The 27765-nt window shown below is 41.1% G+C and overlaps 1 protein-coding gene across 3 annotated transcripts in view; it reads right to left on the bottom strand.

Annotated features, from left to right (window-relative positions):
- WDR25 (WD repeat domain 25) overlaps positions 1-27765 on the bottom strand; it is a 125632-nt gene that overhangs the window by 8156 nt on the left and 89711 nt on the right. For all 3 annotated transcript variants that reach the window (XM_037900945.2, XM_007064962.4, XM_037900947.2), the window contains one exon: positions 15071-15201. In XM_037900945.2, the coding sequence (XP_037756873.1) occupies positions 15071-15201 (131 nt within the window). The remainder of the gene's footprint in view (positions 1-15070; positions 15202-27765) is intronic.

The raw sequence follows: 27765 nt of genomic DNA, 5'->3' as shown, positions 1-27765 counted from the left end.
GAGTTCTTGGATATGATGCATGAGAGACCTAATTTAAATGAAAATGGATTTATGAGGAACAAAGGGATACCTTTTTAATTGCTCTTGGGAACTTTATGTGCAACTCTGAGGGCATTGCACTGAAGAGTTATCCTAAGCCTTTAACCTCCACTAGTCTCATGCTACTGTTCCTTGCTCGTTCCTGAAAGAAACGACTCTAGACGAATAGTCCCATTGCTTTGGAGTAAGACTTTCATCCAAAGGTCCTCAATCCAACAGCACAGCAACTTGAAGACTACTTACTCCATAGCAAGAAAGGAAATACCTGTATCTTTCAGAACTGCGGCAACTGAACTGAAAAGTAAAATATACCTTGAAAAAATAATGACAACACTGATTATGTTCTGTGAGGAAAGAAATATATCAGGAGCAGGCTATGCATCTGTGGGATATGGAATTGATTTTCCATTTACAGAAAGATTGTTTTTTCTCACTTCCAAGACAAAATCTATATCAAAGAAGTCCAATAGTTAGTTATTGCATAATTTTGTTAACCTTCAAATTTTTCAGCTTATCTTAGCTATCTAGAAACAATTTCTGACCATAATGACAGTCAGTGGGATAGTTTGCCTATGAGGTAGTTAAGGCAAACTCATTAGAGGTGCTCCAGCAGAAATGAGAAGCACAGTAAAGGTATCTAAAAACCTGTCTCCAGCTGCAGGGAAGTTTTGTAGAGTCAGAAACCTACAAAAAATACTCCATTACAATGCATTACTCCTATATGCCACCTCTCTCTTGCTTTTTCATACCATTATAATGCATTGGTATGAAAAGCAAGAGAGGTGATATATGGAATTAGCCATCAAGTGTGAAACAGTTGGACTCTATGGTACCACAGGTTTGAATCCAGGCAGGGTCTCCTCAATTCCTTCTCCTTCTGTGGCTAAGTTGAACACTGTGAGTGGCTCTTTCATTGAGGTCTAGGTCTGCTCTTTGTTGACCTTAAAGATATGTGGTACTGTTCACAAGGGTTTGCTGCTGTGTCTTTGCCCAAATTTTCCCTCCTTCACTCTTGAACTGGTTGGCTGATTGAAATGAACAATATAAATGTAAGTGTATAATTTAAAAACTGAAAAACATAATGTAGAATCCTTTGTGCTAATACAAGGAGTTGGACTAGATGGCCCAGGGAGGCGCCTTCCAATCCTATCAGCTGTGAAAATCTGCTATGACCCATTAACCATATTTATGGCTTATTAAAAACAATTTCAAAAACTACTATAGAATAATATTAGGGGGCTGACTCATGAAACCAAGGAAATTCAGAATGAAGGATGGAATGGGTCTCAAAACAAAGGAAGTATCTTATTTCATTCTTAACTAATCCCACTAAACCTCTGAGTCAAGAATACAGTTAGATATAAAGCAACTAAAGCAGATTTTGAGTAAGATCCTTATTGTCATCTTAACTTTGAATATTTTTGTAGTAATAGACAGCGAAACTACTGCCCTGGCTGCTCAGAGAATGATGCCCCAACTGAAAATTTAGAATGACAGCAGTGACTCAACTGATCAGCCCCTGTATTGCTCCCAGATGGTGTAGGTCAACCAACACACATGCTCTGTTTCCTTTGATATTGAACATCTAAAAACAAGGATTTTAAAATGTTCGAAAATAACGTGATGAGTATTAATCAAGTCCTCCAGCTAAACCATCTCTGACCACATTTTAAACAAACTAGTGAAAATCAAGTATACGCAGAATAAAACTGCCTCCATCTGAAAAACTATGAGACTGCCTGGATACTTGTCATCTCATTACATACAGATATGTGAGCAGTTACTCCAATTGTTCACATGCTTTGCCTGTCTCATCAGTTTGGAAATGTAATGTTTGCAATCAGTTGTAGACCCTTGGTCATGCAGGTAGTGCCCACACATTGTAATAAAATCAACAAGATGTAAGCCTGAAGTCTGTGAAATTTACATAATTTTCAGCAATCTGCTTGCCTTTTTAGATGGCAAAAAAGTAAGAGTGTTCCCTTCAAACTTAAATTCCTAGGAATCTTGCACAATAGAAAAAACAATTAGACTTTTTAAAGCCCAAAGTGATAATTGTATATATAGCCTTTGCTTTATAATTCTGTGAAAACTATACCTGGATAACTCTGTACAGTGTTACAAAGGAAGGTAAACTGTTAGGAGTAAAAAAAACCAAACAAACCATTTTTCAGAACTCCTATATACTATAGCTGTCTTTTGAATGAGAAATGATAAATATAAGGAATCTCAAGGGCTTGCAGCAAAACTGGGAATGATTTAAACTAAGGGAAAATCATGTAACAAAAAAATCAAGATGCTATTAATGCAAAAGGGGCGCTCTAACATCCAGATGTAACAGGAAATGGATGAGATGGTTACCTAGCAACAGGAATCATTAAAGAGGAGTCAAATTCTAACCATGACAGTTGGAAAGATCAGAGGATGGAGATGCACAAAACAGAGACATGGAAGGAGAGAGGCTGCATGGAAGGACAAAGGCTAACGCAGTGTAGAAGGGGACAATGAATGAAAATCTTAAATAGTAATCCAAAGAGGCAGTTTTCTATATTTTTTTAAAGTGTTTTAGGCTTAAACTCAAATACATTTCGGTCCTCAGCAATACAATGTTTGTTTGAAGCCTTTGTAATGTACATATATACATATTTACACAGAACATAAGTACAGCATCCTCCAGAGGAGCCACATGGAATTTTCTTTACATACTTTTTGGGACTCATACAGTAAGATAGCATCACTTTAATGATGAGAAAGGTCAAAAAGTGGGGAAATAATTAAAATGGACATATTTGTAAATCTAGGCAAAAATTAGTTTACACTCCTATTAATTAATTGTTAATCAGTTTTTACATGTTCATTGGTGAATGTTAAAAATAGATGCATCTGTATGTTGCTTAATGACAAATGCAATTTGATATCTCCTGTTTTACATGGCTCTTCAAACTGGATTTGCGAAAGCAAAATCTCTTGCTACAGAGCTAACTTCTTCTCCAGCATTGTAATCTTAGGTATCTGCTTCAGAAAGAAATAGAGCAATTGCCATATTGCTTTTGTCTGTCAATTTATTCTGAAGTGGACACACATTTTCTATTTGACCCCTTTATCTTTTAACTTCTATTCTATATAGAATAATCCACAAAAGCACTACACTGTGTATCAGCTATGATTGATCTATACATAACATACATAATGGAAAGCTACAAAAGGAAAGAGATGAAAAATTAAGGTATCTAACAATACATACCTTCTCTCTTCCCAGAGGGACACACCTCACCATTAAAACAATCACCATAAACCATATACCACCACCTTAAGTGTGCCCTGCTAAAGTTGTCTGTGTTTCAGCTCCCTTTCCCAACTCATCATGCTACTGCTGCAAACAGACCAGATTTTCCCATCCTCTCCACACTGTTCTGGGAAATCACATTCATTCATCTTTGGGGACAAATGCCATGCCAAAATTCATTCCGCAGGAACTCTCTCCCACTCCTGTAATCTCCCCCAACATGCCCTATATCCGAGGCAGGGGGTAGTTGGCATAAGAGCAGGCTACACTGCTTTACATCAGCTGAGAGCTTTCCTATGGCAGGGGAATTCTCGGTTGACCAGTCAGGGCCGGTTTCAACTATTTTAAATGGCTTGAACAATAAATAGTGGCCAGAAAAGGGGGAGGCAATCTGGATTTACATCTCACTGAGCAACAGGTTAGTGCCTCACATCAAAATGATTTCACTTACTAACACAGAGAAAGGACATTACCCTCTTCACCCAGATTAAAAAATATCAAACCAAAAAGTGAAATTATGCAATATAGGATATAGTAATATACAAAATATGCATGTAATTTTTTATAAGACAGACTACAAAGACAAATGTAATAAAAAGCTGCTTTTTTACTTTAAGAAGTGTTGTTCAATCACTAGAACCAATGAAGTAATATTTTGGTTTGTAATTGGGATCAAGGTATATATACATTTCAGTTTCATTTTGCAAAGATCTTTTGCAAAAGTAAATAACTGCAATATCATTGCTATGATGAGCACTCATAATTAAACTTGTTTTGTTCTAATTTAGACCATTAATTTATGACATGCTCAAGGGTGCCAGTTTAGGCAAAATAACGAGGAGTCTGGTGGCACCTTAAAGACTAACAGATTTATTTGGGCATAAGCTTTTGTGGCTGAGAAGTGGGTTTTTTACCCACAAAAGCTTATGCCCAAATAATGTTAGTCTTTAAGGTGCCACCGGACACCTCATTGTTTAGGCAAAATGTCAGTTAGCCTACCCTGCTATGTGTCATTTGTTAATTAAAGCTTTTGCTGCTTTTCCATGTGCAGGTTTATTATACACAAGCCTTTGAAAACGTACAGTCCACTAGCACAGTCTCAACATTTCCGGACAAAAGAGAGCTGCATTCAAAGGCAGTCATAATGGCTTCTGATGTCAACAAAATCTACCATAATGAAAATCCTTTACAAAGGCAGAGTTCAGGCATTCTTCAAGAAAAGTAATTTAAGCAAATGAAAGCAGTTTCAAATAGATTCTAATGGTCTTGGTAATATGAATAGCATTTAGTAAAGCTAAATTTAAGAGACTTATTTTTGTACCGATGGTCCATAGCATTTCTTTGCATGAAGTACATGCAGTGTATGACATATAGTGATATTTGATTTTTTAAAAGCCCAAGCCTCAAGTAAAGTGAACTGCATGTCATGCCCCACACCTTGGCCCCAGAGTGGCCACCACAGCATACATGCATTTCACATTCAAAAAGTCTTATTACTCAGGATTTATGTAAGCGATGAGGAAGAAGAATGGTTCTGTGGTTAAGGCATTGTTCTTAGGAGAGATCTGGGTTCAAATCCTAGCACCACCACAGCCTCCTTGGGTGAGTCACTTAATGATTAATCTCTCTGTTCCTCAATTCACCTCTTGTAAAAAAGGGAAATTAGTTTTTTCAACTCTTTGTTTTGTTCATTTAGACTGTAAGCAGTTTGGGGAAATGACTGTTTTTAATTAGCGTATGTATATTGCCCAGCACAATGTGGCCCTAATCTCAGTTGAGACTTCTAGATGCTACACTCATACAAACAAGAAACTGCATTTCAGCATAAAAGAAAGTTAATTTGCACAGTATAGGTGCGTTTGTGCCAAATGATTAAGTATAAATGAAATGCTACCTCAGTACATTTTAAATGATATATTCTCATAATGTGAAATGTTTCATTTCAATCATATGCTATACCAACATTAAATTTTCCTATGTTTTGTTGTGACTGCAAAATCCTATTTGCCTTATTAACCTTTCAGCACATTTAAGACCAGAATGGAGCACTTTATAAGAGCAAATGAACAAATGACAAATCCATTTATTTTTCTGTTCTCAATCGAACGCATTTTAATGGCAATTTTAATTACCGAAACAGATGGTAATGTCACGGACAGAAAGGTCAGAAACTCTATAGCTTTATCTTCCACAAAAATATGTTCCTTTGGGTTAGAGTATGACACCATGAACCCAGGGTGGGTTTTCCTGTATGCCACTGAAGATACATTATTTTCTCTTTTCTGTTCTGATCAGGCACTCTTTGCTGCTGTTCTTAATTCTCTTCTGTTTTGAACGACAAAATCTTGACTACTGAGGCATTTTAAAAAATGTGCAGATGTTGATAAAATGTTGAATGCTTAATCTGACATTCACCGTGAAATGTTTGAAGGTTACAGAGACAAAGAAAAAATGGACAAACTTCAAGTTGGTTGAGACACTATAAAGATCCTGAAATGGCATGTTTTAAGCATTGTCTTTGGAAAGGCTAATGAAACTGGTGGAGAAAGAATATTTTTATTTCCCTGTTAATGATGCATTACAGAATGCTGTAACCTTCGGAGGACCCATTAAGCAACATTTCATTATGCATTTTTACAAGTTATATCTTAAGACGTTAATAACTAAGGGCTTGTTTACACAAGGAGTTATTCAGGAACAGCTACTGAATAACTCCATATGTAGACAAGCCCTAAGATTCTGATCCCGCAAGCTACTCCACCATATTTGCCCTCCCTTTTCCTAGTAAACAGTTCAGTGCTGTGCAGGCACCTTTTGTACCCAATACAAACATGTATTTTCATAGGCAGAAAGGATCACTGGGTACATTAAGACACTTATACACAAATACTACTATGGATTAGCAAATGCCCCTGCTTCATCTTCCTTTGAAGATCTTACCCACAGAATCAGTAAGGATTTATGTCACTGAAAGAGGAATAATCTTTGGGTTTTTCCCCCCAAAGTATCACATAAATAAAAGTAAGTACAAACATCTCTACCAGTTTATACAGGCTCCTAACTACACACTTCTTAAAATGAATATGGTTCATCATAAAGCAATTGTACAAGAATGTTTCCAAGGAAACTGCACTGCATTTGCACATTATAAATTTATTAGCTTTTAACAGTCCTTTAATGAGATTCAAACACTGAGAACTGTAATAACAATATGCTATGAATAATCTCTCTCTCTTGCACATATAGCTATAGATTATTTGACTTAAGCTTCAAAAGTGTAACTATGTATTATTTTATAGAAGCAAAGACTAAAGAAATAGAAAAGAAAAGCTCTATTGTTATTCCGTCCATACCTGTGCTAATGGGGAATTGTTCCCATTGTTCCATAGATTTTCTAGTATTGTGTTCAGTCTAGTTTTAAAAGTCCCAAACATTACTGATTCCACCATCTCTCTACAGAGATTATTCTACAGCCTAGAACATTTCACCATCAGAAAGAGTTTTTGGATTATATATTTCAACCTAAATATTCCCTCTGAATTTCATCCCTTTAACTCTAGTTACGCTCCTATATACTGTAAGAACATGAGGATATATACATTATACAAAATGCAGGGCTAGATTATGACTAGTGCTTATGTGGCCATGCAGGGAGGCAGGACTGATGAAGGATTCCACCTCATCATTGCAAGGCTGGATAAAGCTTGGCTGGTGTTGTGGGAGCATGAAGGCTCTATACCAGATACCACGCAGTTGCTCCCAGAGGAATGTAAGTAGACAAAGCCAAGGCACTAACCCACATTCACAGGCTATGTGTACACTTAAGGCAGCGTATAGAGTACAGACACTACACGCCACCTAGCCTGGGTATAAAGAGCAGTACAGATGGTGAAGAATGGCTTAGGCAAGTAGAGTAAAGGGATGCCATAACCTTTAAGGTACGTACTGTGCATGGCTCTCTACATGCCCCAGGCAGTGCCTTCCACATTTACACTGCTATTTTTAGCAGTGTAGTGTCCCCAATGCTTCCCTGCTGCTGAAGCCTTTCCTCTCTGCCCCCCACTGCCAGAGCCTTTCACTACAATGCATAGCTACACACCACAGTGTGAACTCAGGCTGCTTTTCATTGCAGTGTGTTGCTGCATGTACCCTACATGCCACCACAAGTGTGGACGATAGGGTTGCCAACTCTGACTGAAGCTATTCCAGGAGTTTTTTTTTTTTCCCAACATGACATAATGTCATTTTCTTAAAAAATCCTATTAAAATCTCATGGATTGCTTTCAGTAGTCGCCAGGAGATGGATGCCGATTCTGGGAGACTCCAGGCCAATCCCGGAGGGTTGGCAACCCTAGTGGACAAGGCCACACACTAGTCAGCAGAGTTGGTTGGCAACATTAGGGGGAAATATGCTACACCTTTTAAATGAATGTAACAAATTATTCCACTTCCTATGGAGCCAGGGAGCCCTGAAAGAACTCTGACTTTCTGACCCCGCGATGGTGCACTGATACACCATCATAGTTAGGGACTCAATGCAAGCTATCCCACAATTGTTAAGTAATTCAATTGACCTATTAACTATATGAGGCTTCTCACAAATTCACTGAATTTCAGTTTACTTAAGAGAACTTCAGAATTCTTATAAATGTGCCACTGTGGTGCTTCCCAGAGTACCCAAGGTTGTGAGGTAATTCGCTACCACTTCCCTTTAGCATAAGGAAGCCTTGTCTGTGTCCGCCATGGGTCAACTCCCCAACTCCTCTAGCTGTGGGCAACACAAGCCTACGCGGGCCTTGCTCTCTCTCTCTACAGGTTAGTGATAGGCACACTCCAGCCCCTGAGCCCTCCGACCATCTCTCTGAAGTGTCCAGCCACAATCCACTGGACATTCACAGTATTCACAGAGTCACTGCTTCAAAAGAGGCAATACACCCCAGCTGAGCAGTTTCACCTCAGATCACCATTCTGCTTCACACACAGCACTTAGATATGTTTATAGTGCAAAAAACTAAACATTTATTTAACAAACTATAGAGATTCAAGTTGTAAGTAGAAGAATTATTGGAAACAAATGGTTACATATACAATAAAATCATAACACTCAATCTAGAAACTCAACTTACTTAACTTGATACTTTCATGTCTTATAGAGCAACGCTCACCTAAAGTCCTTCCAGTGTTTTACAGCCAGGCTTAGCTGGGATGTTCTGTTCATGAGACAAGTCACACTGTCAGCTTGCCTCCTCAGTGAAATATCCTGGATGTCTGTTTGCAACCCCAGATATATCAGAACAATTTATTGTTCTTATGAACAAACAGGACGCCTCCCTGCCAGTTGTTCTTTTCCTGTGTACGCCTTTGTAGATTTTGCAATCTCTTAATCAGCATCTGGCTCAGTATGCAAATAGGCATACAATGTGAGGCACACAATTCACAATGGCCATACAGAAAGATAAACATTTCTTAGAATTTAAAGATAAGGGAGAAATTACAGAAAACAAAATAGAGACACCAAGTAAATGCAAAATATCTTTTATTGGACCAACTTCTGTTGATAAGCGAAACAAGTCTCTCTCACTAACAGAAACTGATCAAATAAAAGATATTATCTCACCCACCTTGTCTCTCTAATATCCTCGGACCGATACAGCTACAACTACACTGCAGAAAACAAAATACAGTTATTTGATAATTCTTGCAAAGTCTAAACAAATACACTTGCACTTAATTGGGCCCAGGGAAGTTCTTGGGGTGTTGTTTAGGAATTATTTTTTGGGATTAAGAAGTGACTTCCTGACTTTACAACAAGTGTGTAGCTTTTGCTTAGAGGTGGGTGGGGATTCTCCTACCTGACAACGTATAAAGTTGTTGTTACTTATCAAGTGAAACCAATGTGTGTAAATAAATTCCTCAGCTCAGTCTGACCGTTCACAATGGCTGGTCTCTCGAGATAGGTGGAAACTTCAGCTCAGTTGAAAGTAGTGTTAGTTGAAAGTGGTATTACAGCTCTAGTCTTGTTCTGATATTATCACTGTGTTCCCTCAGGAACCTAAAAGAAAAAGATTTAACCCAGCTGTGAGAAATCTGCTGTTGAGAATAAAAGGGGCCCTTGGAGCCAAGCCAAAGTACCCAGGTCTCACTCCCTTATTCTATCCAGGTGTTTCCTGCCTATGAAATGGATCAATGATGATATCAAGTTTTAGTCAGAGTAAATAGGTGGACCACTGAACATCGAGTATGCTTCCTATAAGGAGATGAGGCAATCCAACTGGCATGTGAGCTGGGCTTCTTGAATCGCCTTTTCATAGCCAAGTAAAGAAACAGGAAGCCTCATGGTTTTATATTTTAAATTCTCTTTGGATTACTGTATGTTTGTGGGGGAGAGGGGGTTTCTGGACCTTCTGTTCTGGCAGCTTCAGCTCTGAGGTCTTTGCAAAGCTCCTGTGAGGCCTGTGACATGATGTTCACCCCACGCTAGCCCAAAAAGGGTTAGTCTGGCTTAGAAGGGGTAACGCAACGTCTAGGTCACACCTGAAGGAGTATTAGGCTTGATAAGCAATCCCTGACTGAGGATGGAAGCAAGCTGAGCAGGAGCAGCCAGGGCTGGTACAAGGCCAAGCAGTGAGGGCAGAAGAAGGTTGCAGTATGGAAGCCTGTAGTCACTCTCTGGGCTTAGAGAGGGAAAAAGAGAAAACCCATGGGGACAGTAGAAGCTCTGGGATCCTAGCCCTGAGGGAAGGTCATACTCAGAGAAGTGGTGGAGAAGCAAGCTTGAGAGAGGTGGGGTAGGAAAAGGCTCAGTGAAACAGCAGCAAGGTTTGAGACAGTGCAGACCTTGGCTGCTGATTTGAGGGTCCTGAGCTGGAACCGGGAATAATGGGCAGGCCTATTGCCTTTGGGGAAGTGGTGCAATCTAGGCAGTGAACTGGAAGACTTCCTGAGACAGTTTGAACAGAGAGACTCTGATACCCCGGGAAGGGAAAAACTATAGTGACATGGCTGGAGGGCCAAGCAATAAAGAGGGAGTGTCTCATTCCTGAGTCAGGAAGAGAAGGCACTGCCACTCCTGGAGCGTGAGATGGGTCTCACTGTGAGAGAGAGACAGAAAGGGGTGTTAGACCAGGCAGAGCTATTCCCTAGACAGAGCCACAAGGAGGCATCCCAGGAGTGAACAGAAAACTCCATGACGGGCCCTTTCGTTCAGTGTGGTGTAGTCTTCTTGGCTGACAAAACACAGCTCTGTGTTCCTTCTGACATGGCAGCTCATTTTAAAAAATTAATTTTGAAATGTTCTAGTCTCCGTGTGAAGTCTTTATAAGTTCTCCGATGGTTTCATACCCTTTTTAATCAGCCCATTATACAATTTATACAGTAATTTGAAAAATCGGTTCTTCATAGACAAAGCTTGGTTCAACACGAGCAGAATGAAATAGCTGTATACTAACTCTCTAACATCTGCATCAGTACCTCTTTGTTCTTTCTTCACTATATGAGCTTGGATAACTAGCCTGTGCGCTTCTGAGGTGTGTGTGTGTATACTTTACCATTAATGAAGCAGTAAACAAGCTGCTGCCTGCAGTCATGCAGTTCTCTATGAAACACTGGTTGGCTCTACTTTGAAGATTTTCACTTTATGTTGCCTTTAAAACATATTAACTAAAGGCCAGATTTTGTCAGCCTTGCTCATGTTGAGTAGTACCTTACTCTACACTCAAAATCAATAGGATGCCTTGTGGAGAAAGGTTCTACTCAACATACACAAGAGCAGCAAAATCTGTCCTTCAGTGTTTCATATGGTTTTTGATATAGCGTAGATTTGACATTTTTGTTTCTAGTTAGCCAGCTTGATATCTATTGCTCCAGGTTTCAGTGTGTGAAAGACTGCAACAAACCTGTCATTATATATTACTACTTCTAAAACTTAAAATTCGTCTTTTGGTATATATTAATTCTTGGACAATTAATTAATAATAAATCATATTTAAAGCTATTCTCACAAAGGGCAATCCCTTTGTCATATGTATTATACACCTATTTAGCTAATATTTTCCTCATAAATTGCTCTTCTCTGTACACCCTCCACTGTGTCAGTATTCTTCCTGTAATATGTTCCCAGAGCTCAACACAGAATTCCAGGTGCAGGAGTCAGATAAATTTCAGGTTATGTAAAGAACATTCAAAATATGATGGCTATTTGGCCCAGGAAATGTCAGTTTCAGATGTGCAAATAAATGGAAAAGCCAGCACATTAAACACAAACAGTACGCTCTGAAGAATGACCGCTAAAACTGAGCTTCCAATGTATAATATGGGTATTCTAGACTACAAATACTACAGTGGCACAGCTGTAGTTACATTGCTGTATCGCTGTAGTGTAGACACTTACAATAACAGAAGAGGTTTTTCTGTCACTGTAGTAAAACTACCTTTCTGAGAGGCAGTGGCTAGGTTGACAAAAGATTTCTTCTTGGAAACGCTATCAGGGATGTAATGAAGGAAACGTTAAAAAAAAAAATCATTTCTTCATCCACACAGCCATCAGCTGCTCCTTGAAGCTGAATGACAATTTGAAATACCTGAAGATACAATTTGAGGCAAAATAGGACCAAAGCTGCAGCAAATTTGTAAGACCAAGACTACCATGGAAAGATCTTATAATGAATGAAAATGAAAACTCTATACAGATTTGCAGGACCTTTGCATCACAACTGTAACTAGGTGGGAAGAGGTTCCAGCCACCTATTTTAATTAAGACGAAATGGAACATATTATAATAGAACAAAAAGTGAAATACTGGGCAGGACACTTTATCCAATCTTGAAGATGATCATAAGAGTACAAGAAAGAAAAGAAAATGAGAGTATGCTTACTGTCTCACATGAATAATAAAGAAGCTAATATATGTGAAAAGGAATCTGTATTGAAATATCAAATGTTATGGGGCAGGATTTATTAAATATTAATAATTCATGTTTAATCAACACACTATTTTACGGCAAACTGGCACTTTGAAAAGTAACTGGAGGCTTTGCAACAATGATGCTTATATTTGTATTTATTAGACATTAGATATTATGCTACAAGTGGAAGCTCATAGTAAAGGCTACGATTTAGTCATGGGTTCTTTAGTAAAAGTCATGGACAGGTCACGGACAGCCTGTGACCTGTCCATGACTTGTACTAAATACCCCTGACTAAATCTTAGCTGGGGGCTGGGAGGGTGTGCTGCTCCGGGGAGGCACTGCTGTGGGGGGGGCAACCAAGCAGTGGCTACTCCGGCCACCCCCAGGGCCACCCATCCACCATTGCTCCCACCCATCCACAGTTGCTCAGGCGGTCCCTGGAGCCATCCGCACCAGTCACTGCTCAGGCGGTCCCCAGGGCCAGCTGCCCGAAGCCCTCAAGCACTGGCCGGTGCAGCTGGCCCTGGGGCCACTTCAGCAGCACTGGTGTGGCTGGCTGTGGAGCCGCCCAAGCAGCTGGCTGCAGAGCCGCTCCAGCAGCGGCCAGTGTGGCTGTCCCTGGGGCCAGCTGCTTGGGTGGCCCTGGGGTCAGCCACACTGGCCACTGCAGAAGTCACGGAGGTTGTGGAAAGTCACGGAATCCGTGACTTCCGTGACCTCCGTGACCGACATGGAGCCCTACTCATTGTCAATCAAAAACACAGAGCTCGTCCCTGATTTTTCCTCTCTCAGACTGCTCATGGCACCATTCAGTTGTGATTAATCAAGACATCACCCAGTACATACATTCTTCCCTAATTCAAAGCACTACATTTAAAAATCAATAGGAAAGAGAAGAAACTATGACGGTCCACTTTGAGACCGTTGCATGAATAGGACTGTAAACTACAGATTACTGTTTTTTAATCAATGACAATAAACATAAAGCTTAGGTTTTAAAACAAACATTCCAACAGGAAGCTCAATATCCATTTCTGACCCACGCCACTCCTTACACTTTCAACACTGATTATCTGCTGCATGTTCCAAGTTAAAATTAGATATTTTTAACAAATTGCTTATTCAGGTGGTTTCCAGACTGAAGAACTTCCACACATATCTAATGAAGTCTCAGAGAACAAAGCAGATAAACATATCTGAAAACAGTGCTTGTTAGGAGCAGGTGTAGACAAGTTCCTTTGTCCTGGTGTGCCTCTGAGCCTAAAACCTGAAAGCCAATTTTTAAAATGCTTTACAACAGTTAATTTCCCTTTTTACAATAAACTAATCATTTCTGGGAACTGGATTACTGCCTGTTAACATGGTGGGAGAGTAATATTATCTCTTAATTACAGCCAGACTACTAAAAAAAGGTGTGCACAAAATCTCTCACAATTATTATGGTTTGCCTCGGGATCAGTCTATGAAGAGTACTAATTCTTAGTTCTTCATTGTTCAACACGTTACTTAAAATAGCTTCTAAACATGAAACTCCAGTACTGGGGAAAAAAAAATATGGTCAGCTAATGACACAGAAATACATCATTCAGCTATTGTGAACTTCATGGTATCCTATACTGTGGGCTCTAAAATGTGCTGCCTGTTAGGAAATCAGACATTAAGTGAGACCAAAGGACTTCAGAACTTGTACTTAGAAACATCACAGTGGGAATATTCTCAGCCTCCAAGGAAAAGCTCATACTGCAAGGCTCTTGAGCACTCTTGGGTTGTAAGATGGAATTCAAATGAGAACAAGCATTGGTCCAGGTACACATGAACACCTCCTGACCCCACTTGATGATGTCTCACAGTTTGAGTCAGCGTATGGAAGAGTTAAAAGAGCCCCATTGATTACGTAGGCAGTGAAAACATAAATATTGCCTGAATCCCACAACAGAGACATCAGAATATAAATTTCAAATGACAGAAAAACTCAACTATTGATCTGTTAGTAATTTACAGTGGTTAATTAACAATAAATGTTGTGACTTATGTGACCTCCGTGACAGACATTATATTTTTATTTATATATATAAAACCATTTCCATTGGTTCAAAAATTACCACCACCTTACCATCAAACAAGCTGGTGACCCTGCTTAATTCAGTTGTACACTATCCATAGTGGTAGAAGTAAGAAAAATCAGGTTAACTGTATACATAGTTTCCCTAACAGTGTTGCAAAGAGAGTAAAAAAGGTATCATTTAACTTCCAAATGGAGAGTCACTAGAGATGGGCACAAGGGACTATATCCCTTTCATGCTGCACAGAAATGTCAACTTCGGGTACATCCTAAATCCTCGGTGACTCGAATGACAATATGACACAGAAAATAGTGTTACGAACTTCATCAAAGATACTGACAGGAATATAGATTTTTGTAAATGATCTCACAACTCAAGAGAAAACAAAACAAAAAAACTTAATAGGTATTACTGGCTATGATGGCAGCCTTTCCCTATGGTTACTAGTGAAAATGCATTACTCATTAATTTCTGACAGTTCAGCCTTCACACAGCCACTGTACTGTACAGTTCTCAGAACAAGAAAAGACTCTTTTAAAGAAATGCTTTTTAAACATATGATTTTGCTCAAGACGGAGCACGAACACTGACTTATTGTTCCCTTTTAACATACAGCAAGAATGAGTGACAAAAACATGCTCTTATTTTCCAATAATCCCATACCCCTCCAAAACAAAGTTCGATTAGCTACCCACACTCGCTACCCTTCAGAATGCATCTATATTAGACAAGTTAAAATAATCTGGCAAACAAGGAATGAATCAGACATCTGTTACCTTACAATTCCTTATATCCCAGGCTTTAACTTCTGGGCTGAATCCTCCACAAATAAAAATATTAGGCTCAGAAAGGTGAAACTTCAGTGTGCTGATCCTAAATTCATTGTTGCTGCTAAATACCTGTGTCCCTAAAATACAAAGAAAAAAACAGGGTTAAAATTTGAACATGAATAATACTTTCATTAAATAGAATATTGCATTTTTATATAGCAAATAAATATTAAAATAAAATGTAGGTTGCCAAAAGTCAATATGTAAATGGTAGCATAATCATGTGGGATTGTTTTGCCTTACTGAAAAAATCTGGAATTGAATTAACTTTATCCCATTTAGGTGAAATTCATCCTATTCCTGGCCTGCTACGCCATTTGCTGGGCAGTGCCCTTGCACAGACAAGAACAGGGCAGAGTGGATATGCAGAGAGACTTCTGAGTCACTTGCACACTGTGGATGGGGATTCGACAAAGGTCCCAGTTAGGATGGCATGCAGGAGTTACATATGCAGATCCCACGGATGGGTACTCCTGTGCAGAGGAGCTGTGCTAGTTATTCCAGCAGCTAGAGAAGGGGCTGCATTGAAACCCAGTGGCCTGCATGCATGTTGCAGGGAGTGGAATTCCATCCGACCAGCCACATACATTTCCTCTTGGATTTTGCTTGCTTGGATTTTGTGGAGGAGCGGTGAATTTTGCCCTTACAACAGAAAATAATTTGCATATTCTCATTCTAAGGCAATATCTGTTCCCATGGATACGCTGTTCTCTAAATTTAATTGTGTATGATAATCTTCAAAGGATCCTGTGGCTTAATAGTAATTGGCTTGCAAACAACACTTCCAAATTATATGATTCATAAATTAATACCACAGGAAATTCAGCTACATGAATTTGTAGGTTTTATCTTCAGTTCATTGCTGTTATACTTATCAAATTCATAATGTACATTCACTGCAATACTATTCTGAAATAGCAACATATTCTAAGCTAAATGCATTTAAGTTTTCACAATTTCACATTTTATATTCTATTGTATTACACATGGTATCTGCATTCAAGAATATATAACAACCACATACATTGAGAATATATTATATGGTGTGCACTAACATAAGAACAGCCATACTGAGTCAGAACCCATACAGGGTCCATTCAGCCCAGCATCCTGTCCTCTGACAGTGCCTGGTGTGAGATACTTCAGAAGGAATGAACACAACCGGGCAATTATCAAGTGATCCATCTACTGCTGTCCAGTCCCAGCTACTGGCAGTCAGAGGTTTACGGACACCCAGAGCATGGGGTTGTGTCCCTGACCATCTTGGCTAATAGCCAAGCTATCCTCCATGAACCTATCTAATTCTTTTTTGAACCCAGGTATACTTTTGGCCTTCACAACATCTCCTGGCCATGAGTTCCACAGGTTGACTGTACATTATATAAAGACGTTTCATTGGGTGACGCCTGGAACTTGTGTTACATGAAGGAATAAACAACACTTCCTTATTCACTTTCTCCACACCAGTCATGATTTTATAGCTCTCTATCATATCCCCCTTAGTCGTCTCTCTTTCTAAGCTGAACAGTCCCAGTCTTTTTACTCTCGCCTCATACAGAAGCTGTTCCATACCCCTCATCATTTTTGTTGCCCTTCTCTGTACTTTTTCCTATTCTAATATATCTTTTTAGAGATGGGGCGACCAGAACTTCACCCAGTATTCAAGGTGGGGGCATACCATGGATTTATATACTGACATTATGGTATTTTCCATCCTCTTATCTATCCCTTTTCTAATGATTCCTAACATTCTGGTAGCTTTTTTGACTGCCACTGCACATTGACCAGATGTTTCCATGATAACTACAATATCTCTTTCTTGAGCAGTAACAGCTAATTTAGACCCCGTCATTGTGTATGTACAGTTGGGTTTATGTTTTCCAGTGTGCATTACTTTGCACTTATCAACATTGAATTTTATCTGCCATTTTGTTGCCCAGTCACCCAGGTTTGAGAGATCCCTTTGTAACTCTTCATAGTCAACTTTGGCTTTAACTATGAGTAGTTTTGTATTGTCTGTAAACTTTGCCACTTCACTGTTTTCACACTTTACCAGATCACTGGGTAAGTCAAGGGCCCCTGTGCACCTTAAAATATAATGAGGGCACCTTAAAAATGTGCATCTCACCAGTTGTACAGCAAATCAGACTTTCAGACAAATTATCTTTAATAATGTACAATTTTTTGTTCTATAAAAATTCATGATGTGAACACTTTTTTGCTATTAGGTTGAAAGTAAAAATGTAATAAATTTTCACACTACTTTCTTCACTCTGGAGCTGATCTGGTTGATTTTGACATAGGAATTGATCCTGACCCCCTCATTGGATTAGCCAATTTTACATGATAATTAGGTTTTACAAGAAGCAATTCTGAGTCACTTTCTCAAAAAGAGTGAGATTTCATTACGCATGCTCACTCAGAGCCAGAGCAGAAAAGCAGAAAAAAACAAAACAGTACAAAACAAAATGTGCTGCTCCCTGCTGCAGCTGTGGGGGTTGGATGGCTGCTTATTGTTGCCTGACAGATTGTCAATTCAAAATTTGTAAGGGCTCCTGTAAACACTGACAGGGAGAGCATCCATCCTACAAAAGTTTTTTAAAAATAAAATAAAATAAAATAAAATAAAATAAAGAATGGGTGGTTAGCAGGCCAGCAGTCCTTCCTTCCAAAGTTACATGCCACCTCTAGTGGCTTTTTCTCCTGGGAACCTGCAATAGTCCCATGGACAGGAGAAGGAAAAGAAGAGATACTCATAAGTAAGGAGGACAGTAGCAGTACCAACAGGAGATTACTCTCATCTAGGCCACCATCTTGATCTAATAGCTGCTACATCCCTCAGCTTGACCTTCTGCCTCGGAAGGATCTTGATTAGTGTGGGATCTTGAGTTCAGAACCTTCCAGCACATGGGAAGAAAAATAGCTAGCTAACAACTCCGGTTAAATGTGCTGAATAAGAGTGGATCATTGTTGATATAACAAATACACAATGATTTAATAATCAGATATCTAAAATGTTGTCAGATATAAAGCACAAAGCAAATTATTAGGCAACAAAAAAAGGAAAATAAGAAATTTATCTCAAAGTGGTTAAAAAGTGGGAAAAGTTGAATATGAACTTTTTTGTTAAACAAGAAGAGGAAACCTGCAAAATATTCACTTTATTAAGATATTTTTAAATTAAGAAACTAAATAAACAAAAAGAGTTGGGAATTTTTATTTAATTCTGTTCCATTTTATATGCAATTTTGTGTACTTTTTGCATAAATACAATAGGCAACTTAACTTTTGTTTTTGGAACATTTCACTCTAATTTTAAGAATAGGTTTTCCATTTGTGGTCAGTTATTTTGTGACTTCTAGCAACATCTTGTTAATTATATTTTAGAAGACAATGAAAATATAAAAATATAATATATAATATTACAATGAAGGTTTCATATCTCATACCCAAAATGAGCAACTTCAGGGGGAAAAAAGATATATAGTTCATTTCCATTCTTCCCAAGTCCAACTTTTACTAAATAATACACTACCTATATGGAGAAAAGTTGTCTTTTGTTAAACCAAATGCAGAAGGGTTTTTTTAATCTCCTTTGTTGATCCCTAACAAAGATATTTTGTCATTTGTTTCTTAGCTGAACTGGGACACAATTTCTGGTAATGTTCCACAGAGAAAACCTACATTCTTCTTTGAGATAAGGGCAAGCTTTATTGAGACTATTTCATCTACCTATACTAAACAGTTCACAAGTACAATTATTATAGTGTTTTTATGACAAAGCAAATGCAGAGTTTGGAAGTCTCCTGCCTTTTTTAAAATAAAAGAAATATGAGCTATTATTAAGATGAAGTTTCTTAGATTTAATAAGCAGCAAAATGGCTGTTTGTAAAATTCAAAAGGATTCTGCTTTTGAATAAATGAAATGTAAAGCATTTTTGTTCAAATATACTTTGAAGTGCAACAGTGGAGGAGATGGGGGAATATTCTGGAATATAGAAGTATTTCTTCCCAACTTTTCTTGTTCAAAATTGAGAGCATTAAAAATGAACTACCAATTTTCCTGCAAGAAATGAAATGTCTACACAGTAAGTAAAAGTAGGCTTTTGCAATAAGGAAATTGTTTTCTCATGTTATATATTGTCACATTGAGACCATGCAATGAATGTGTGTATAAAACTGCCTAGTGAAAGCTTAAAATATCTGTAGTACGTATTTCTGATTTTCCTAATTGCTTATACTCATTGGGGACTGGAAGGCTCAGGGCACTGGTAAAATGATACAAATGCTTCTAGGTCTATAATTCAAATCCAAAAAAGAATAGCAGTGACTGAAAGTGAAAGGAGCCTGATGGTTCTTTGACAAGCTATGTGAAATATGTTCATAGTAAGGCAGTGGTGTAGTCCTAAACTGCACTGTCCTCCTGCCAGCCTGACCCTCTAGCCCTGCCTCCACGCTGTTCTAACTCTACACTGCTTCGTATTCACATTAAAAAACAAACACTCCATCACAACTGGCACCCTTCTAGTAGTCTCAGTGGAGGCGCCAACAATGGAATAAACCAAGGAAACTGAACTGGCTTCTCTTCCCATGGGGATCTTCCATGTCCAGGCTGAAGCACGTTAGAAGAATAGTAAGGGGAAAGCTTGCACCACTAATATTTGCAGAAAAAGGATTTTAGTCTCCAAAACTGTTAAATATTTAACTATTGCTAAAACCAAAAAGTTTTAAAAAGTACTTCTGGGAAAAATATTGGTTGATTCTATGAGAATGCAATAATGAGAATCTGAATTATAATAAACAATAATGTCCAGAATTTTCAACGAGCTCAGCTCCCATTTTGACAACAAAATAAATGGTCTCTCATCTAATCTTATGCTTCACTACAAGCTGAGGTAGATAGGCTTTCCTCTTAAATTACTGGAATGGAACTGACTCAATTCACATCCTCTTAGACTGCCAAGATCCTCCCTCATGTCTGTAGATCTCTCAGTCTCGACTGCCATCTGACTTTTTTTTTCCTGTGTCAAGACAGTACCCTCCCCCCTTCCCTGTAGGAAACGAAATCCAATTATTATATTGCTCAATAGTTTATGGGCCCAGGTTTATAGATTCATAGATTATAAGGCCAGAAAGGATCCCTGTGATCACCTAGTCTGACCTGCTGTATAGCACAAACTATAGGACTTCCCTGAATTGATTTAGGGATCCTGGATGAAGGGAAAGCAGTAGATGTATTGTTTCTTGACTTTAGCAAAGCTTTTGACACGGTCTCCCACAGTATTCTTATCAGCAAGTTAAAGAAGTATGGGCTGGATGAATGCACTATAAGGTGGGTAGAAAGGTGGCTAGATTGTTGGGCTCAACGGGTAGTGATCAATGGCTACATGTCTAGATGGCAGCTGGTATCAAGTGGAGTGCCCCAAGGGTCGGTCCTGGGGCCGGTTTTGTTCAATATCCTCATAAATGATCTGGAGGATGGCGTGGATTGCACTCTCAGCAAATTTGCGGATGATACTAAACTAGGAGGAGTGGTAGATACGCTGGAGGGGAGGGATAGGATACAGAGGAACCTAGACAAATTGGAGGATTGGGCCAAAAGAAATCTGATGAGGTTCAACAAGGATAAGTGCAGAGTCCTGCACTTAGGACGGAAGAATCCAATGCACCGCTACAGACTAGGGACCGAATGGCTAGGCAGCAGTTCTGCGGAAAAGGACCTAGGGGTGACAGTGGACGAGAAGCTGGATATGAGTCAACGGTGTGCCCTTGTTGCCAAGAAGGCCAATGGCATTTTGGGATGTATAAGTAGGGGCATAGCAAGCAGATCGAGGGACATGATCGTTCCCCTCTATTCGACATTGGTGAGGCCTCATCTGGAGTACTGTGTCCAGTTTTGGGCCCCACACTACAAGAAGGATGTGGATAAATTGGAGAGAGTCCAGCGAAGGGCAACAAAAATGATTAGGGGTCTGGAACACATGACTTATGAGGAGAGGCTGAGGGAACTGGGATTGTTTAGTCTGCAGAAGAGAAGAATGAGGGGGGATTTGATAGCTGCTTTCAACTACCTGAGAGGTGGTTCCAAAGAGGATGGTTCTAGACTATTCTCAGTGGTAGAAGATGACAGGACAAGGAGTAATGGTCTCAAGTTGCAGTGGGGAGGTTTAGGTTGGATATTAGGAAAAACTTTTTCACTAGGAGGGTGGCGACTTTGTCTGTACAAAGTGCAAGCTGGTCTCCATATTGGAAGAGAAGATTGAAGGTCTGGAGCAACAGATAACGACCCTGCGTTGCATACGAGAAACTGAGGATTTTCTGGACAAAACTCAGGATATGCTTCTAGGGGCACAAAGCTCTAAAGATATAGAGCAGGTTGCACAGAGGAGCCAAGAGGCCAGTGAAGAAGCTTGGCAACATGTGACCTCCAGAGGAAGAAAGCGGAATGTCCGGGTTCCAGTAACACAGACACAGGTAACTAACCGCTTTCATGTTCTCTCCACAGGTACCATTGCGGAGAGTGGACCAGATGATATGCCTGGGGGGAGAAAGCAGAAGGAGACTCCGCTGGTTGGAAGGCATGAGATGCGATGTCCTGAGGTTGGGGGTTCCACGACCACCACTCCCAAGAGGAGGAGGCGGGTGGTGGTGGTCAGGGACTCTCTCCTCCGGGGGACTGAGTCATCTATCTGCCGCCCTGACCGGGAAAACCGAGAAGTCTGCTGCTTGCCAGGGGCTAAGATTCGCGATGTGACGGAGAGACTGCCGAGACTCATCAAGCCCTCGGATCGCTACCCCTTCCTGCTTCTCCACGTGGGCACCAATGATACTGCCAAGAATGACCTTGAGCGGATCATTGCGGACTACGTGGCTCTGGGAAGAAGGATAAAGGAGTTTGAGGCGCAAGTGGTGTTCTCGTCCATCCTCCCCGTGGAAGGAAAAGGCCTGGGTAGGGACCGTCGAATCGTGGAAGTCAATGAACGGCTACGCAGGTGGTGTCGGAGAGAAGGCTTTGGATTCTTTGACCATGGGATGGTGTTCCATGAAGGAGGAGTGCTGGGCAGAGACGGGCTCCACCTTACGAAGAGAGGGAAGAGCATCTTTGCCAGCAGGCTGGCTAACCTAGTGAGGAGGGCTTTAAACTAGGTTCACCGGGGGAAGGAGACCAAAGCCCTGAAGTAAGTGGGAAAGCGGGATACCGGGAGGAAGCACAGGCAGGAATGTCTGTGAGGGGAGGGCTCCTGCCTCATACTGGGAATGAGGGGCGATCAACACGTTATCTCAAGTGCTTATATACGAATGCACAAAGCCTTGGAAACAAGCAGGGAGAACTGGAGGTCCTGGTGATGTCAAGGAACTATGACGTGATCGGAATAACAGAGACTTGGTGGGATAACTCACATGACTGGAGTACTGTCATGGATGGTTATAAACTGTTTAGGAAGGACAGGCAGGGCAGAAAAGGTGGGGGAGTAGCACTGTATGTAAGGGAGCAGTATGACTGCTCAGAGCTCCGGTACGAAACTGTAGAAAAACCTGAGTGTCTCTGGATTAAGTTTAGATGTCTGTGCAACAAGAGTGATGTAGTGGTGGGAGTCTGCTATAGACCACCAGACCAGGGGGATGAGGTGGATGAGGCTTTCTTCCGGCAGCTCACGGAAGCTACTAGATCGCACGCCCTGATTCTCATGGGTGACTTTAATTTTCCTGATATCTGCTGGGAGAGCAATACAGCGGTGCATAGACAATCCAGGAAGTTTTTGGAAAGCGTAGGGGACAATTTCCTGGTGCAAGTGCTAGAGGAGCCAACTAGGGGGGGCGCTTTTCTTGACCTGCTGCTCACAAACCGGGTAGAATTAGTGGGGGAAGCAAAAGTGGATGGGAATCTGGGAGGCAGTGACCATGAGTTCGTTGAGTTCAGGATCCTGGCACAGGGAAGAAAGGTAAGCAGCAGGATACGGACCCTGGACTTCAGGAAAGCAGACTTCGACTCCCTCAGGGAACGGATGGGTAGGATCCCCTGGGGGACTAACATGAAGGGGAAAGGAGTCCAGGAGAGCTGGCTGTATTTCAAGGAATCCCTGTTGAGGTTACAGGGACAAACCATCCCGATGAGTCGAAAGAATAGTAAATATGGCAGGCGACCAGCTTGGCTTAACGATGAAATCCTAGCGGATCTTAAACATAAAAAAGAAGCTTACAAGAAGTGGAAGGTTGGACATATGACCAGGGAAGAGTATAAAAATATTGCTCGGGCATGTAGGAATGATATCAGGAGGGCCAAATCGCACCTGGAGCTGCAGCTAGCAAGAGATGTCAAGAGTAACAAGAAGGGTTTCTTCAGGTATGTTGGCAACAAGAAGAAAGCCAAGGAAAGTGTGGGCCCCTTACTGAATGAGAGAGGCAGAGGATGTGGAAAAAGCTAATGTACTCAATGCTTTTTTTGCCTCTGTCTTCACTAACAAGGTCAGCTCCCAGACTGCTGCGCTGGGCATCACAAAATGGGGAAGAGATGGCCAGCCCTCTGTGGAGATAGAGGTGGTTAGGGACTATTTAGAAAAGCTGGACGTGCACAAGTCCATGGGGCCGGACGAGTTGCATCCGAGAGTGCTGAAGGAATTGGCGGCTGTGATTGCAGAGCCATTGCCATTATCTTTGAAAACTCGTGGCGAATGGGGGAAGTCCCAGATGACTGGAAAAAGGCTAATGTAGTGCCAATCTTTAAAAAAGGGAAGAAGGAGGATCCTGGGAACTACAGGCCAGTCAGCCTCACCTCAGTCCCTGGAAAAATCATGGAGCAGGTCCTCAAAGAATCAATCCTGAAGCACTTGCATGAGAGGAAAGTGATCAGGAACAGCCAGCATGGATTCACCAAGGGAAGGTCATGCCTGACTAATCTAATCGCCTTTTATGATGAGATTACTGGTTCTGTGGATGAAGGGAAAGCAGTGGATGTATTGTTTCTTGACTTTAGCAAAGCTTTTGACACGGTCTCCCACAGTATTCTTGTCAGCAAGTTAAGGAAGTATGGGCTGGATGAATGCACTATAAGGTGGGTAGAAAGTTGGCTAGATTGTCGGGCTCAACGGGTAGTGATCAATGGCTCCATGTCTAGTTGGCAGCCGGTGTCAAGTGGAGTGCCCCAGGGGTCGGTCCTGGGGCCGGTTTTGTTCAATATCTTCATAAATGATCTGGAGGATGGTGTGGATTGCACTCTCAGCAAATTTGCGGATGATACTAAACTGGGAGGAGTGGTAGATACGCTGGAGGGGAGGGATAGGATACAGAAGGACCTAGACAAATTGGAGGATTGGGCCAAAAGAAATCTGATGAGGTTCAATAAGGATAAGTGCAGGGTCCTGCACTTAGGACGGAAGAATCCAATGCACCGCTACAGACTAGGGACCGAATGGCTAGGCAGCAGTTCTGCAGAAAAGGACCTAGGGGTGACAGTGGACGAGAAGCTGGATATGAGTCAGCAGTGTGCCCTTGTTGCCAAAAAGGCCAATGGCATTTTGGGATGTATAAGTAGGGGCATAGCGAGCAGATCGAGGGACGTGATCGTTCCCCTCTATTCGACATTGGTGAGGCCTCATCTGGAGTACTGTGTCCAGTTTTGGGCCCCACACTACAAGAAGGATGTGGATAAATTGGAGACAGTCCAGCGAAGGGCAACAAAAATGATTAGGGGTCTAGAACACATGACTTATGAGGAGAGGCTGAGGGAGCTGGGATTGTTTAGTCTACAGAAGAGAAGAATGAGGGGGGATTTGATAGCTCCTTTCAACTACCTGAAAGGGGGTTCCAAGGAGGATGGCTCTAGACTGTTCTCAATGGTAGCAGATGACAGAACGAGGAGTAATGGTCTCAAGTTGCAGTGGGGGAGGTTTAGATTGGATATTAGGAAAAACTTTTTCACTAAGAGGGTGGTGAAACACTGGAATGCGTTACCTAGGGAGGTGGTAGAATCTCCTTCCTTAGAGGTTTTTAAGGTCAGGCTTGACAAAGCCCTGGCTGGGATGATTTAACTGGGACTTGGTCCTGCTTCGAGCAGGGGGTTGGACTAGATGACCTTCTGAGGTCCCTTCCAACCCTGATATTCTATGATTCTATGATTCTATGAAACACTGGAATGCGTTACCTAGGGAGGTGGTAGAATCTCCTTCCTTAGAAGTTTTTAAGGTCAGGCTTGACAAAGCCCTGGCTGGGATGATTTAATTGGGGATTGGTCCTGCTTTGAGCAGGGGGTTGGACTAGATGACCTCCTGAGGTCCCTTCCAACCCTGATATTCTATGATTCTATGCATTCAATCCCAATGGATTGTAATCCCTAGCCTCATGGCTACGTCTCCCTTGGAGGAAAGGGTGGTGAAATTCTCTGATTCCCTTGATTAATTTAACATGCAATCTTAGAAGTCAAGCACATAGATCACATATTGGATACAGATCAAAATATGCAATTAATACAGACACTTATGGTCATATATCAACACAGCCTGACATCTCTCTCTTAAAATGTGTTAGATTTCTGTTTAGTCAAATATTTGCCATCTGGGAGTTAAGGAATTTATTGTCCTCCAAAAAATAATTTTTAAAGTATTTTAGATTTTCATATCCAGCTATTAAAGTGATAAATTCTCCTCCAAGCTTCCAGTACCCAAGTCCCAGACCTCCTGAAGTCTGAGGAATGGTCAGGACACATCAATCTGAGAAGCTCAGGTTCTTCAATTAATACTTTCAAATTCACTTTTTTTTCCCTCTCATTCCCACTACACGGTTTGTTCCAGCTATGAAGTGAAATTCAATCAAATCTCTCTCTTTGAAAGGCCAGCAAGCAATACTTTGGAGAGGACAACTTTATTATACATATTTCACTCCACTGTCAGGGAACAGAACAGCAGAAGAGGATGGAACTAGGAAAATAAAAAGACGGCGGGTGAAGGAAGAGGAAAAACACCATTGTTCAGAAGGGGAGACAAGTGTGATAATGGGTTATTACACCCCTGACCCCCCCAAAAGTTAGTTTATCAATGGGCTGCTAGGGATGAGTAACCCAGATTGCATATAATATGAATATGCCTAAATTCAACCCAACCCTGGATCAAAGCCAAATATGAACCTTTCTAACATTTACATGAGTATCTCCATGTCTCAGTTTCCAAGGTAACTGCACCACTGACCCCTTCGTGGCCTTTTTGAGGGCACCCCACTTAAGTTTCAGGCCTCTAGCCATCACCTTTCTCATGGCAGAGTCCCATGACCTTCTCCCTCCAGACTGGGAATTTAGGTTGCAATTTCTTCCGCAATTCACTTTGATCACTTCAGCAGGTCTGACTTTAGTTCAGCACCTACAGAAGGATTGCCAGATTTTTCAAAAACCACAAGCTGAAATGGGTTTCAAAAGCAGCCCCAAACTCTGAAAACAAGCACCCAGCCAGCAGTGAGTGCTGAGGACATAATTTCACCCCCCCACAGCTAACATCCCCTCCCACACTCCTCATCACCACACTCCCCACATAAGAACAGCCATACTGGATCAGACCAAAGGTCCATCTTGTCCAGGATTCTGTCTTCCAACAGTGGCCAATGCTAGGTGCCCCAGAGGGAATGAACAGGTAATCATCAAGGGATCCATTCCCTGTCACTCATTCCCAGCTTCTGGCAAACAGAAGCTAGGGACACGATCCCTGATCATCCTGGGTAATAGCCATTGATGGACCTATCCTCCATGAATTTATCTAGTTCTTTTTTGAACCCTGTTATAGTCTTTCCTTTCACAACATCCTCTAGCAAAGAGTTCCACACATTGACTGTGCGTTGTGTGAACAAATGCTTCCTTTTGTTTGTTTTAAACCTGCTGCCTATTAATTTCATTTGGTGACCCCTAGTTCTCGTGTTATGAGAAGGAGTAAATAACACTTCCTTATTTACTTTCTCCACACCAGTCATGATTTTATAGACTTCTATCATATCCCCCCCCCTCCCCCCCGGGGTCATCTCTTTTCCAAGCTGAAAAGTCCCAGTCTTATTAATCTCTCCTCATACGGAAGCCGTCCCATACCCCTAATAATGTTTGTTGCCCTTTTCTGAACCTTTTCCAATTCCAATTTTTTTTTGAGATGGGGTTCCACACCTGCACGCAGTATTCAAGACCCTCAGCAGATCAGAAGTGACTACAGGGCTCTGGGAGTATGGGTGAAGGAGTTCGGAGTGCAAGTGGTGTTCTCTTCAATCCTTCCGGTCAAGGGTAGGGGCCTTGGCAGAGACGGATGCATCCTGGAGGTGAATGCCTGGCTGCGAGGATGCTGTCACCAGGAGGGCTTTGGCTTCCTTGACCAAGGGATGCCTTTCCAGGAAGAAGGACTGCTAAGCAGAGATGGGGTCCACCTATTGGGGAAGGAGAAGAGCATATTTGGATACAGATTGGCTAACCTAGTGAGGAGAGCTTTAAACTAGGCTCAAAGGGGGCAGGTGACCAAAGCCCAGAGGTAAGTCAAGAACATGGAGACCTGGGAGAAGGTTTGGAATTTGGGGGGAGCATGGGCTACTATAGCAGGGATAAAGGAAAGACAAGGCAGAACTGGGGGGGAATCAAATCAGTATCTTAGATGTCTGTATACTAATGCAGAAAGTATGGGGAA

The sequence above is a fragment of the Chelonia mydas genome, chromosome 6 (genome assembly GCF_015237465.2).
Source record: "Chelonia mydas isolate rCheMyd1 chromosome 6, rCheMyd1.pri.v2, whole genome shotgun sequence".
In the NCBI taxonomy this organism is placed as follows: domain Eukaryota; kingdom Metazoa; phylum Chordata; order Testudines; family Cheloniidae; genus Chelonia; species Chelonia mydas.
This window is presented reverse-complemented; position numbering and strand designations above follow the sequence as displayed.